Source organism: Spea bombifrons, chromosome 8 (genome assembly GCF_027358695.1).
Source record: "Spea bombifrons isolate aSpeBom1 chromosome 8, aSpeBom1.2.pri, whole genome shotgun sequence".
Taxonomy (NCBI): domain Eukaryota; kingdom Metazoa; phylum Chordata; class Amphibia; order Anura; family Pelobatidae; genus Spea; species Spea bombifrons.
In genome coordinates, this window is record NC_071094.1 from 23,425,903 (window position 1) to 23,441,502 (window position 15,600).

The 15,600-nt window shown below is 39.0% G+C and overlaps 1 protein-coding gene across 1 annotated transcript; it reads right to left on the bottom strand.

Moving 5' to 3' along the window:
* Positions 1–1,357: 1,357 nt before the first annotated feature.
* On the bottom strand, positions 1,358–12,846 carry STEEP1 (STING1 ER exit protein 1). The gene is made up of 7 exons (XM_053472787.1): positions 12,686–12,846; positions 8,011–8,128; positions 6,162–6,203; positions 3,704–3,842; positions 3,151–3,240; positions 2,590–2,682; positions 1,358–2,122 (listed from the first exon to the last, which is right to left on the bottom strand). Exons 1-7 carry the CDS (start codon positions 12,807–12,809, stop codon positions 2,060–2,062), a joined length of 669 nt encoding a protein of 222 aa, XP_053328762.1. The 5' UTR covers positions 12,810–12,846; the 3' UTR covers positions 1,358–2,059.
* Between the last annotated feature and the right edge of the window lie 2,754 nt (positions 12,847–15,600).

Sequence of the window (15,600 nt, forward strand, 5' to 3'; positions counted from 1 at the left end):
GTTTTCAGCAACCAGCTGGTGCCCCTCTGTCTCCTACCACCATCCGCCTCTGCCCTGATTGTGTTAGTGGGAGCACAAGGCCTGTTTCCGTCATGGTGCCGGTGATCAGCATGAAGCGGTGTGCACCATGGCAGAGCAGCAAGAAAGAGACCTTGTGCTCCCACTGCAGGACTTCAACAGAGTAAATGAAATACAAAGGGGGGAGAGTGGGTAGATATTGAGAAAGGGGGGGGTAGTAAGATTATTGAAATAAAGAAAAACATAAGGGAGAGATAACGAGGAGAAAGATGGCAGCTCCCATGTGCAATCTGGGTACTGGGGGCAAGTTCCTTGTGCTGACCAAGTCGTTTAGATGTAACGTGGGTGCTGCCGCAAGTCCTATGACTGAATTCTGGGTACGGGGGGGGGAGCGGGGCAAGTCCTGTGGATGCAACCTGGGTGCTGAAGGCAAGTCTTGTGAATGCAATCTGGGTGCCACAGCTGGCCTTGGGTGTGCAACCATGAATGCTAATCTGCATTTTTCACTTTTCATACATGATAGTTTTCGGTTTGTTTTTATTCTAACTTTAACACCATAAAAATTTAAATTGTTTATCTGTAATGAATCAATGTTTATATTCTTAATTCTGATGAGCCAACCATTCATAATTTCTTCTAGCTGGTCCTTTTATATAACTAAACTGGCCCTTAACAATGTATCATTATTGGACACAATACAGCTACTTGGTGTAAAAACTAGGAACGCTTTAACCAATGGCCCAGCACATAAAATTAAAAATTGATATGCATTTACTGGTGTGATGTTGGGAGTTATGCTGTACCACTGTCAGTGTATAGTGATGAGAGTTAGGGTGTATCTCCATCAATGTCTGACACAGTATGTATTCATAGGAGCTATTCTTTACCGCTGTCTGTGTCTATCTTGCTTATAATAATAAGAGATACACTGTACCCGCCTCAGTGTCTGGATCACTATAGAATGATAGGAGTTATACTGTTGTGGCAATGGATGATGTGGTATTCCACTGTCAAGCTCAGTGTGTATATATATATTATATATAAATATTGAAGGGTGTTATACTGTACCACCGTCAGGCTCAGTATATATATTGATGGGAGTTTTGTTGTACCACCCTGTATCAAAATGTGAATAAATCACTGGGTTTGGCAAAACTTGTTTTACTATTGTATTTTTAACTCTGCAGTTATCTTCAGTGATCCTAGGCTCAGCTCTGTGAAGCCCCTGTCAACTTCACCATTAGGGGCAATTGGCTGGTCCACAAGATCATAGATCTCCCTCGAACTGGCCCCAAATAAAATCATTACATAGGTTTGTTAAATTGTATACAACTACACATCTTGGAAAATAACAGATTTACTTTAATGGGGTTAAAAAGTATAAATATAATAGGTTCCTTTTAAAATGATTCCAGTTACGTGAAACAAGAATAAAACGGAGACCTTTTGTCTAAACCATTCCAATTTCTGACAAAAAGAATTTTTATAAAAGGCAGAAATAAACTCAATAGCCTCAAAAGAAATAAACTTGCTGAATCCGCAGAAAGAGAAGGGTTTTCTGTTTCTGCATAATTTTATCACTGATGTGACGAACCGATAATCTTTTTTCTTTACAATTTCTGTTTACTTAAATGCATTTTTTTTACATCTTGACAGGAGATGGAAAGATGTCTGTGCAAGATATAAGGATGAGCAAGTCCAGTATTATTATACAGTCTCTCCTGTAATGTGCCAGACAGGAAAAGTCCAAGAAGATGTAAGCACAAAAGGTTGTGGGAAGTCCTGCTCCTCATGTGGCACAGTAGAATGTGTGTTTTACTGCAATCTGTTTGCTGATTTGTGTAATTCATTTGGTAAACATGGCATTCACTTAAGTGTGTTATCGACCACAATAAAGGAGAAGATCACCCTCCACACTTTATGCTGCAATTTTTTAGACCATACTCTTCTGCCACACGTATATATCATCTGGTTTGGAGATGTAACATTATGCCTGGCAAGTTGTCCTAAAACACTGTCAGTTTCATAGCACAAGCCTCATTTATTTAAACTGGTTGTCAATCAGCGTTCCTTTCATCTTGGCTTTCTTCGCTTCCAGCTCAGCCTGATGGGGAGAAAAGATTGTGTCATTAACACTCAGATGCAAAAACATACTGCAAAATGCTTCTCAACATCGTCAGTGTCTGATATCCAACCCAAGCCATCTACTGCATGGAACATGTGTATACACATTACAATAAGAAGTACTTTTCTGCAAAAGCTACTTTAAAGGGACATATGCAGAGTGGCTTTCCATGGCCCACCAGCAAGCTTCATAGAGTCCTGCTAAACCATTTTTCTGCTACACCATTAGTGATACTTTGAAAAGTTGCTAATTTCCCCAGATGCTTTACTTCCCTTTGGTGGTGTCTACTGTGCATACTTATACAAGAAAGAAAAGAGGCCCAATGGCTACCAGATTCATGGGACATATCCAGACTTGCATGGGGAAAATGTTCGATGGATTTAAAGACTACTCCACTAACAGGAATCCGGCATCTATGACAAGGGATGTAAATGAAAATGACATACCAGTTCCTGCAGCCTCCTTTTGCTCATTCCTTTTCTTTCAAGTTGTTTCTCGATCACTTTGGCATTCTGGGCATAAGAGTCTGCTACCTCCCTCTAAATGAAAAATGACAAGAATATAAGTGCGACACACTATGCAACAATAAAGAGGTACCAGAAATGGCAATTAAGGAGAGGTACAGTGATGAATTCAGGGTGGGTAGCAGCACTCCAGCCACCCCACCCCAGAAGGATGTGCAACACCAGGTACAGCTGAAATTGGTAGGTAACAAGGGAGATATCTGACAAACAAATGCAGTGCATCTGTAATCCTATACATTGAGTAGTTAAACATGATGATGATGAATACAGTGATAATGTCTAAATGCAAGGGAACACGAGCACCGTTTTTTAGAGGCGCAAACACACAATAATAGGTAGTCAACATAAATTGGAATTCTGTTGAGTCAATACAGAATGAGCACTGACTGTATGCAATCAGGGACACAATGACAGGTATAATGTAACTAGTCTCACTGAATATTTGCCCAAATGCCCCAAGATACAATGTAGTAATCTCCTTACCGCTTCTATCTCCTCCTCTTCTTCATCAATAGTGGACACTGTAACGGAGCTGAATTTTCCCATGTCCTTTGTACGTTTTGTCATCATCACCTAGGATTAAAAAAACAAAAATGCTATTTTGTGTCATCTCTGTAGTGATAAACAGAACTAACCTGGGCCAGGCTTCAAGTTAATCGGTACCTTAGAGTGAGAACACAATGTGCTGTAGCCAGTTTCAACCGTTCTCCTAAATGTGGAACTCTGCTAGAAAACCTTTCTGGCAAACCACTAATCTGAGTAAAATATTGTTGTAATACATCCTAGTCTTTTGAACATTGTATATACTATTAAGAATAAACATCATGCTTTAACAACCAATGAGAAATCAGCAATCAGAACTACAATAAACCGCTAGCCAATCATGGTGCCAAGATTTATAACTGCCTGGAATCATACTTTGGTTCAGTCATTACTGTTTTGAACAGTATTTCTCAAATCGACTAAATTGTCTAAACATCCCTCTGCCTGCGAGAGCCAAGGCTATAGACTTCAGAAAACGGTTGACGATTGGTACCTTTTTGGGTGGGTCGGGTTTTTGGGTGTAGATATTTGTTTTGCCAAATCCTTGTCCGAACTTCACCAAAGCCCCATTAACGATGAACGTAGCAGGAGGATTCTTCTGGTGATGCTGGTAGAAGAGAAGGAGGCTGCATCTGCATTAAATAAAAACAATATATTTCTGGTTAAGGAATGGCCCATAAATTCTAAAAACTGCACACATACAATATACATGCATACAAAGGTGCGAAAAAACAATCACAAAGTAAAGTCCTGGGGTAAAAAAATATTCCAAAAGCATTGTACGCAGCCTTCTCTTGACAAAGTACTATTTAGATTGCATTCTGAATTCAGGCTATATTTAGTATCCTGTTTCCCTATGGCTGATTGAAAGGTGCAACTGACTTTTTAAGACTTCCCAATGATTATCCGCCTGATGCAAACAATAAGAATGTCCCCAAATCTTAAAGAAAACACTAAAGTTATTTCCGCTGTGCTGATTGGAAAGGTGCAACACGAGGCTGCCCTGTTCCACAGTTAAACTATATCACATTCTGGGTGTGACACAGCAATATAAGTGTAGATGCTTTCAAAATCATTGCTCCTTATAGAAAAACCAAAGAACATAAAAGAGCATAGAAAAAGTCTGTTTGGAACAAAAAGACTCAAATCAAGAAGACCTGTGATTACAATCCACTGTCTAATTTAAAGGACGGTTTCCATACGTTCATATCCATGCACTACCTACAATTCTAATCCTCTCTCCCTCGTTATAAACTACTAAAAGGTTTAACTAAAATGATCATATTGCCGTCCCCGTAATCACTGGCTCCTTGAAACCTGTTGAGAATTTGCATAATACACGGTCATCTTATCTACGAGTGGCGTTTCTGAAGGAAGCTGCTCAAGTGCACGACTGGCAAGTACCCTGCCTAATGCTTTCCATAGATGTCTCAAGACGTCTCTCCCAGCACAAGGGATTACAGACATGTCAGGAATGTCGCATGTAACCGTGTGGAATAGATGCGGCCAGCAGACTAAGCTGGTGGCCCAAAATAGAACACGTAGCAGAAAAGAAGTGCATCCGAACAGACATAGCTTTGTGTAGCTTTATTTTGGAAATTGTACATCTGACATGTGCAGCATCAGGCCTAAAAATTATAGCCAATAAAAAGTCATTTTTAGGTTAGAAACACGAGTTCTCCAATGGAATGTTACAGAACTGCCCATCATTAAAACATTTTACAAATGACATAATTGTCCCTCTTAAAACAGGACTGCACATATCAGACAGTACTAAACAGAAGCAGTCATGACACTAACGAGTAATAAAAACCGGGTTATTTTACTATTTTATTGTATAAGCACTACTCATTAGAATTAAATAGTTCTGCATATAAACATAAGCTTGTTCGCTTTATCCGACAACGTATCAGCTTAAGTGTCACTTGGCAGTTAAGTGTTCCTTGTAAAAAAAAATATGAACGAGGAAAGTTGAAAATGCATGATTAAAAAAATATATTTGTAGACTCGAGTTAGGCAGCAGTACTAGGAATTGTTTCTTATGCTGCATTAAGTTACAAAACCATTAAATTCAGGCGAGTAGGTGGAACAGCACCTTTAATAACTAATTCAAATGAGGCCCTTGTCTTGCTTTGGGTACGGTTATGCCTTAGGTTAACCTCTTGCGGATATATGCTCTGCTTCCAGTAATCTATGCGGTGTTGCTTAATTACAGAGCGTGATTTGGCATACTTACCGCTTATACAAGATTGCATTATACAAAGAGGCTGAGCGTTAAAGCAACAGACATATAAATCGATTTTTACGTGGCTGATCCTCTATAGGACATCTGTCAGTATTTCTGTCTCCCCTTGGTCTGCAGATATTTTTTCTCTAAAGCAATCAGGAGATTGATGAGTAGCGATGTGGATTTTGTCTGCTAAGAGGTATGCATTGACAGCCACGGCAAGACTATGGACATATATTCCAGGTCAAGAGAAGAAACATTACTTACCCACACAATGGCAAGTAGTTTGTAAGTAGTAGTAATAATTCCCAGCTCTGACTTTAATTACAGTGAGAGCTACTAAAGAATACTGTGTTATTGAAAGACAAGACATGGTAAGTAGGGTCAAGTAAATGAGTCCCTTGTCATAAAGCCACCTCTAATCGTTCATATGGATAGGGACAATCACAATCTGCTTGCTAAGACTTGTTTGAATGTGGCTTCCTGAGTCACTGCATTTAAGTTGCGTCTATAACTATTACTATAAGTAATGAGAGCTATAATACACTTTACAAACCCAAACAAAGGTAAAGTCCAGTATTTGAATCCTTTCATTCAGCCAACTGGAAAGTAATTAGAACCAACAGACTACAAAACGTTAATGTACGTTTAAGAATGACAAACATCATCATAGCAACCAAAAAGGAGAATATGTCGAAAGTCTTGTGGATCGTTGGCTACTTACTTGCTGCACTTTTTTCTGTACTGCCTCTCAATGCCATCTGGCCTGAAAAACAAAACATAACACAGTTATATTGTGATCGCTGCTGGTCTGGAGTAATGCGGCTCACCTACCGCCATGCACAGCGGTAACCTAGCTGTATGAACGCGTCTACTGCATAAAAGCGTCACCTGCGGTAAAGGGAGACCCGTAATGCCATGATGCCTAGCAGCAAATTCTTTCGGCTGCTGTCACGTTTAAAGAACTACTGCCAGCTAGACAGATTTTACCATTGTACATTTGTTACCAAAATTAATATAATAGACCCGAGTCATTTGGTTTTAAATTAAGGCACTGTTGTAAAAGCTCATTTGAGGAGGGCCCTATTCTGTATTTGTTTCAGTAAGTTGGAATTGTTCTGTTATTGTTACCTGAGCAGCCCTCTCCAGGCTTCCGATGATCAGTATAATAAGTTATAATATATAAATATATATATACATACACATATATACATACACACACACCTCTACTCTATATACATATATACACACAAAACACACTAATCATACATACATACACGCATTGAGATGTCGATAAAACTACATATTAACTGGAGGTATTAATCTACTGGTCTACTGTACCAGCAGAAGTGGAAAAACAGACTCATCTAAATAAGTAGTAAGCGGTATCTCCAACTGCTTCAGTTTTATTGAAAGCCATTATGTAAAAATGGCATTTGTAATCTTCCTTGAGGCCCCCCCCCCACTAGAAGACGTTTTGTTAAGGCACAAGACTCCTGCTGATTAGCGTTTGTTAGAAGCAGAGTGGAAATTGGCTGCAGTAATCAAGCCCAATCATATGATAAATGAGTGACGGGATACCATCCGCTGCCAAAGCAAGCATCTTAATTATATCCCTCAGTGCGACTAATACGAATTAGCACACTGTTCATTCCAACGCATCTCCTGCACTTAACAGAAACACAGGCAGTCACTATTACATGGGGCACATCGCTTTATAGGAGAGAAGTAGCAGAGCAGCAAGGTGAAAGGATGAAAGAAAATATAATTAAGGGAATGGGTAGAAATAAAGGTAATAGCTCGAAAGGAGGAAAAATAAATCAAAGAATGTAAGGAGAGAAAGAAGTGACAACTATCTAAAGGCATTAGTATCAGATGTAAGGACTTGCTGGTTTGCGGATACAGAGAGACTTATTTACAGAGGTCATGGAAGTATTTCATCAAAAGCCACCATTACCGATTAGCATAAAACCAAACATTGCAGATTTTTTAATTAATTTATACAAATGTTTGTTTGATTTACATTATATTTTGATTTCTAATCAGAAAAGGCTATCATCCTGAGGAATAGTGGCATTCTCTTTGAATTATAGCTTAATTGTTCTCATCCAAAATACCATGTACGCAATAAACATGATTGGGTTCATACTTTATGAGCACTCTAAACTGTAACGGCGAGCATTTAAATATTCTATAACCTACATTTTTAAATGCTTAATAAACCTAGGTAGCGGTGCTTAAAGAACGTGTGTGTATAAACATTACGCATACAGAACAGACAGCTGTTAAAACTGTTCAACCAATCTGGTCAGTCCATTAAATAAATCATACACATTCCCTGCTAACAGTCTTTGGACGATTATTTCTGCCATATGGTGAATAACTAAATCAAGAGACCATGTTCAGTTACACTTTAATTTATGAAAATTGGAAATTTGTCTCAACTAAGATATAAACAACATGGTCACAAGGGAGTCCAAGAAGTTTTGACTGCTAACACGTAAAATAGCTAGAAACATATAAAAAAAAACCCAGTTACACCCAGTGGACAAGCGATCACCCAGAGGAGATACCTGCGCAGATAAACGGCTTCCTCCTCCTCTGTGTTACAGAACTTGTGAGCATGTTTTGCTACATCGATGACTCTTGCTTTATCCCGTGGCCTCATGGGCAGTTTCTCCAGCTGACAATCTAAAAAAAGAACGGAGACAGAAACTAGGATGAGAAACCAAATAAACTAATACAACAGGCCATTCACGCGGAACACTGCGGAGCCTATTTCATGACCCACGTGCAATCTGTTAAGGTCCAGTCTGGGTTAAGAAGCCAATTCACGAACATATCCTCTTTATAGTACTATTTATTCAGAGCACGCATCAGTGTTTAAGCAAACAGATTCTTGCTTTGACATTATGATCCACGGCAATGTCTTTTTTTAGACAATTTAATGGGTCACATTTACAGGAGTTCGTTTTGAAATAATGCATTCTCCATTCCAACAAAAAAATTCTCCTATTTCTCCAGCAGGGTTACTGCGAATCCACGGCAGTAAAGGGATTACGGTCATTAAAAGTTGCAGATCTTTGACGAAAAACAGGATTTAAGCAGGGTACCGTTATCACAACCCTTCTGCTCCCCATCAGAAATTAAATAATTACTGCTTCCCAGCAGGAAAGAGGATTCTAGCTACAGAGAGGAACCCAAATCCAATTACATCCTCAAAGTCCTTTCTGCTATTTTGACAGCAGTATAAGGAGCGTTTAGAAAATTTCATTTTGCCAAAAAAAGCAATCATAAATCACTGTCGTCATTTAAAAATAAATGTATTCTCAGAGGAATAGATAATGTAAAGGAATGACGTAGAAATTCATATACATGTAAGTGGCTTTAGAAGCCAGTCGATTTCACACCTTAACCGTGCAGCTTCATGGCAGATTTCATTTCCATTTTTTTTAACCTTCCTCTGGTCCATCTTACATAGACACAAAATATTACTTTAAATATTTGTTCTAATCTTTTCTTAAAATCAAAAAAATTCTACCCGAGTTGTCTCACGTAGACAACAATGGACTAGCGTTAAAATTGCAAAATTATAATTTTGTAAAATGATTACCAATAACTAGTTCATAGCTTTTCAGTCGCTTATACACATTATAGGCTGTTATTTATTATGTATTGTTTTATATAGCGCCATCATATGCCGTAGTGCTGTACAATGGGTAGACAAGTCATAAGTAGAATATAACATAACCGTTTGACTTACAGAAACAAGCTCAAAATCTAGAGGGCATTGGGGTGTATTACACAATAGGTAAAAGTGCCAGGATGTTAGGGATGGACCAGCCACACTAGTATAAGTATTGCAGGAGAGGGACTAGGAAAGGTGAGCTAAAGAATATGGGTGTTAACATGTAAGGTTGTAGGTGTCCTCAAATAAGTGGGTCTTGAGTGATAATAAAAATTAAAAAAAAAAGTCCAAAAGGTGGGTTTGGGGGGACAGGCTTTAAAAGACAGATAGGCCAGGGAATGGCATTCCAGTGGATAGGGGCAGCCATTGAGAACTCTTGTAAGCGTGCATGAGAGCTAGAAATCAGAGGAGAGGATAGAAGGAGATAATTGGAAGAGCAGTGATACCAGTTAGGAGTGTATTTAGGGATGAGTGAGGAGATGTAAGTAGGAGGAAGATCTGTAAAGGGCTTTGTAAGTAAGAGTCAGGATTTTGAGATCACAGGCAGATCAAGTGCACAGGCAGCCAGTAAGGAGACTGACAGAGGGGAGAGCTTTTAGTAAAGCAATGGGAGAGGAAGATAAGTCTGGCAGCAGCAGTCAGCAGTGACGGTGGATTGTAGAGGGCCAAGATGGGTAAGAGTCACAATAATCGAGGCGAGAGATAATGAGGTCATGGACAAGAGCCTTAGTGGCATCTTGTGTTAGGGAGGGATGCTGGCAATGTTTTTAAGATGGAGACGGCAGTTTTAAGAGACAGACTGAATGTGGGGGGGTGAATGAGAGTTCAGAGTCAAGGGTAACACAGAGGCAGGGAGCGTGAGAGGACAGGGACATCATTGCACCATTAACATTAAGGGAAACCGATATAAGGGAGGTTAGCATTGGAGGGTAAGAAGATGAGAAGGTGAGCGATTGAGTTTTTTTTCTAGGTATAGACAGATGCTAGGCAGTTACTAGCACTATCTAAGACAGAGGGAGAGAGATCATGAGCATACAGGTGGTATTGAAAGGCAAAGGAGGAGATTGGTTTGCCAAGTGAGGTAGTGTAAAGAGAGAACGGAAGGTTCTAGTGGTCCTAGAACTGAGTCTCGGGGTACCCCGACAGAGGGGGAGGGGAATAGTTACTGGAGACAGAAACGATAAATGAACGATCAGAGAGGTAGGGTGTAAGCCAGGAGAGAGTAGTGTCACAGAGACCAAGATCATGAAGAGTTTGAAGGAGAAGAGGGTGGTTCACAGTGCCGAAAACAGCATAGAGTGGTGGCCCTTCAATTTAGCAGTAAGTAGGTCATTAGTAACTTTAGTAAGGGCGGTCTGAGTAGAATGTTGAGGGCAGAAAGCAGATTGAAGGGGTTCAAGTAAGGATTTGGAATCAAGAAACTTAGTTAATTGGGTATAAACAATTATTTGAAGAAGCTTGGAGGTGAGAGGAAATAAGAGAGATGGGACGGTAATTGGCCAGATCAGTTGGGTCCAGGGAGGGCTTTTTCAAGATTGGAGTAATGGTAACATGCCTGAAAAAGATCCATTGATGAAAAACTGGGTAAGATGGCTGGGGATTGGTTTAATGTAGAGAAGGAAGAAGAGTTCAATGTATAGGAGAGCGCACAGCCAGAGGGAGGGTGAGGTCAGAGGGGGAACTGTGTAGATTCATAACTGATAGTTTCGATTTTATTATTGTTAGTGAAAGGGGTCATAGGGATAGGTAAAAGAAGGAAATTAAAAGTACTTAAGGGGCGTTTAAAGGTTACGAGACAGGAAGAAGATGAAGGTGAAGTAGGTTTCTGCAGTTGGTAGCTGTGGCGCAAAAAAATTTACTGCAGGTACCATCAAATTAGATGTGATATTTGAAGAGCAAGTAAAGAAATTCAAATAAAAAATAAGTAGTCCAACCTCCATTGATTTGTTACAGGTGACATAAAGGGGATTATTCATTAAAGCAGGAGTCTGCAGAAGAGTTGTAGCTTCCCTTTAGGGACGTCATTACGTATTGGGCCAATCCCAGTGAGAGCTTCTCCTGCAAAGAGGTCTAAGCAGAAGCCACACTGTCAAACGCCTTACAAAAAACCCTGGCCCTTTATAATCCAGACAATCTTTATTCACTAATATGGGGAGTTGTCAGAAGAGTTAGCAAGATAACTGCGATTTCAACCCACTCACTTTACTATTTATTACGAAGGGCCGACACTGGCAAGTTTTTGCTGCAAGAAGAAATGGCCCTGGATTGGATATGCAGGAGAGGCATAATGCAGTTTTCCTTTTAGTTAGTGAGTTCATTTTCTATATTGATAAAAAAGAGAGAATTTTAGAGCAAGTTTTGGTTTCTTACAAAAAAATATCACGCGGGCCTAGGCCGTGACATTTTGCAGTCCTTTCCAAAATTTTCTAATTTCGACAACAAGGTTCTCAGTGGATCTAGAAAGCAGGCTGCTTCTGAAAGGTCAATTATTTAAAATAAATAGGTTATTTCATAAGCTGTGCTTAACACTAACCTCCTAAGCTCGCTGACTTTAACCTTCAGGCTTTTTCCCTGTACTTTATTGGACTGAAGATGTCATTTGCTAAATTATTCAGGAGCGTACTGTAAATATTTTTTTGTAAGCATGTAAAAATTTTAATATGACTAATTGGGAAATAAAGCCTTAGCTATATGTTGTTCCTACAACAAATGGCTTTTTATCCTAGACAGATTTGTTCAAAATTCATGATTAAGATACATTTGTGAAGGATTTTTGTACAGTAGATTATATTTATTCATACAGAGCCAGCAGATCCTGTAGCCCTATTACAATAACGTGTAACAATTTAATGTGACCATAAAACAGACAAGATACAATCCGACAATAAGATTAAGACATAAGAAGAGGGTCCTGTACCTGCAAACAATCTTAAACGAGTAACTATCACAGGCAGTGAAGTTAAACTGTAAGCAATATAATTATCAGCCAGACATCAAATAACAAAACAATGTTAACTAGAAGGAAGCAAACATGTTTCATCTGGTCCCCATTAGAAAGGGAATTTAAACTGGCCAAAACCATCACTTTCTGAGGATGATTCTTAACACGAATCAATGAAATTCAGCCTTGCTGTTAATTAATAATTATTATTATTATTATTTTACTGCCAAGTATATATAGTAATGTGGGAATGGGACCACTCCATTATTAACTATTTGGTTTCTGGGGAGAATTAAAGCGGTTGATTAATTCCTTTGTTAGACATGTACGTTACAGAGCTCTGAATAATGGGAGCAGTGAAAAAAACTCTAAAAACTCTTAAAAATAATATTTAGCCCTTTTACATTAGCAGCTATAATTGTTACCCGATACAGCCAAGATACATAAAGAAAGCAAACTACCCCCTTAATTATTTCCGAAATGTAATATCATCGGTGACAGTCTGCTAATTTATATGCCGCAAAATAACACTTAAAACCGATTGCCATTTACATAGTTCCCGGAAGTGATTTACTATTTTTTTAAATAACTTATTACATTTAAAAAAGCCCGTACTCACCCAAAACCAGTACCATCTGCCCACAAAGACAGTAGTACACATGTAAAGGCTTTTCACCGTCATCATACTCCTCACGGTCCCGTGTATCCGAGCAAACTACCGAGCGCGACACTACCTTCGGCATTTTTTCGGTTCCTTGCAAACAAACAAGGCGAGATACAGTGATTTCACATTAGTCGCTGATGGATGACGTAGCCACAAAGAGCGCACTTTCAATATACAACTTTATTGACAACGAGTAATACAGGTTAGTAAGGATGAAAGCGGCAAGTGCCTTAAAGTTTTATAGAAGTGCTGTTCGGTGGAATTGATTTGAATGATTTTCGCTGTTATATGTTTACGGTGCTTTTCGTACACCTTCATTGGGAGAACGACGTTCTTAGAAGTGAATGACGTGGTTCAGGTAATGCAGTTTTAGGCTTCCTTCTCCTGAGGTGAATGCTAGAATGGACAGTTTGTTGGCCCTTACAGCTCTGCCAAAGAAGAATGAATATTAAAGAAGTGTTTTTGGAAAACATATGTCTGTTGCTGGCTTAACAAAGTAAGAAATAGTCTTGATTAGTGCTTTAAATACATGATAATAATGAACACTGGTAACTGGTTGCTTTTACTTGTATTTTAGAGTAATTTATTCCGTTACCAGCTGGATAAGCAAAATAATTTTTTTAACATATCCAGTTCCTCAAATCAATTAGCCAGTCAATCAAAGGAGCCACACAGCTATCATATGCATTAACCCCTTTATGGGTCAGGCATGTCACAGAAAAACGGTCAGTTAACGACCAAATGACGTGCCTGACACGTCATTTCATTAAACAAGCTTACAATCACTTTCTTCGCTTAAACTGTGTTGCTGTAATGCCTCGATGTCGAGGCATTCAGCAACACCGAGATCGGCATCATGGGCCATGTTTGGCCCCTCCCGGACGCCCGTTTTAAAAGTTTAGGAGGCGATCAACGATCACCTCCTAAACTTCAATGTTGTTGCTGAAATGCCTCGATCACGAGGCATTCAGCAACACCGAACACTCCCCAGGACGCGTTGTGACTGCTCTGGAAAAATAACATTGGAAAAGTTTCACTGTAATCAGGAGATGTTGATGAACACGCATTGGGGTGTTCTGTGATAGTGTTGTATACCTGGAGCTATAAATTGATACCAGAAGTACAATTTGTGTGAAAAAAATACCCCAAAAAAATACTACTACAAACTTTGGCAAAAGCTGGTGGTAGAATTTCATGCATGGAAAGGATTAAAATACTACCATTTGAAATACCTTGGGGTGTCTAGTATTCAAAAATATATGGTTTGATGGCGTGAATTTTATTAGCCAGCTTCAAAGATGGCCCTATTAGGACATGGGGGCAGTAGGACCAGATGTAAAAGTTCCAAGTTAAAAAATGTGCGCTTCCTAAATGTGGAGTTTTACCTCCCAAACAACCAGACAAACCCATGCATGGGTGGTATCACTGTACTCGGGAGATGTCGCTGAACACATATTGGGGTCTTATTTGAAAGTGACATATACCAGGAGCTGTAAATCCATACCTGAAACGCAATTTTAGTGATACAAAAACCACAAAATAAATTACTACCACAAAGTTTGACAAAGGGTGGTAGTAGAATTAATACATGGAAAGGCCTAAAATACCAGCATTTGAAATACCTCGAGGCGTCCAGTTTTAAAAAATATATGGTTTGATTCAAAGATACCCGAAATAGCACATTTGGCAGAATGCCCAATAACTTGCAGAAAAAAACATAAAAACACAGGGTATTTCTTAACTCAGGACAATTAGTAGAATCTATTTAGCGGTTTTTTTTTATTCGCTTTTTCGGATGAGTAAAAGATTTTTCGGGTAAAAGTCAGAAAATTTATTTTTTTTTCAATTTTTCATCATATTTTTTTCATCATTTGTTTTTATGGGAAATTAGATAATATGATCAAATGGTATCTGAAGAAAGCCCTTCTTGTCCTGAAAAAAACAACATATAACTTGTGTGGGTACACTAAATGAGTGAGGAGAAAATTACAGCTGAACACGAGCACCGCAAAAGTGTTAAAACAGCCTCAGTCCCAAAAGGTAAAACACAGCCTGGCCCTTAAGGGGTTAAAGTGCTTATGATGGCTGGAGTGTCCCTTTAACTTAGCCTGTTTACACTATTTTACTGGTATATTAGAAGATCAGTATATACTATATACAAAATGATTTGGTGGGGACATCTCTCTGGTATTTTTGTTTCTTATATCATTGTTTGTTATTGAAAGGGTTAACCACCAAGAAAAGTTAAACATTCAGAACAAAAGAGCAATTATTTTGCCTCATGTCCCCAATGGATGAGGGTCTAGCGGTCACCTCACATACTCTTTCATTCTAAGTCTAGAGGTAATGCTTTTAGCGTGTAACTGAAGACTCAGGGGAGAGTCTTCATGGACGGAAGAACACTTTCCAGTACACGGACACCAACAGCGGATAGACCATAGATATATTTGTCGGCTTGATCCAAAGGATAATGCTGGCATCAGAAAGGTCAGCAAACGTTGGTTAAATGAAACTGCCTGGTTACAGCACTTGTACACCATTTAACATGCCTGCAATGCAACCAATAAACAGCAGCTATCCTTACGTGGCGTATGAGATACCCAGTAGCGTTACCTGAAATATAAGGAAGCATTGCAGCCCGGTCTAGTCCCCAAAATGCATTTTTGTTATTAATACATGTTAAGAGTCCATTTTGCAAGAAGTGTAATACATTGTACTGCATAAAACTGGTGCTTTGTTATTATTATCTTTTATTTATATAGCGCCAACAGTTTACGCAGCGCTTAATACAATACATAAATTCAAGGGGTATGACAAGACAAGAATTGACAAACTAAGACAAACCGATATATTAGGCGGAGAGAGCCCTG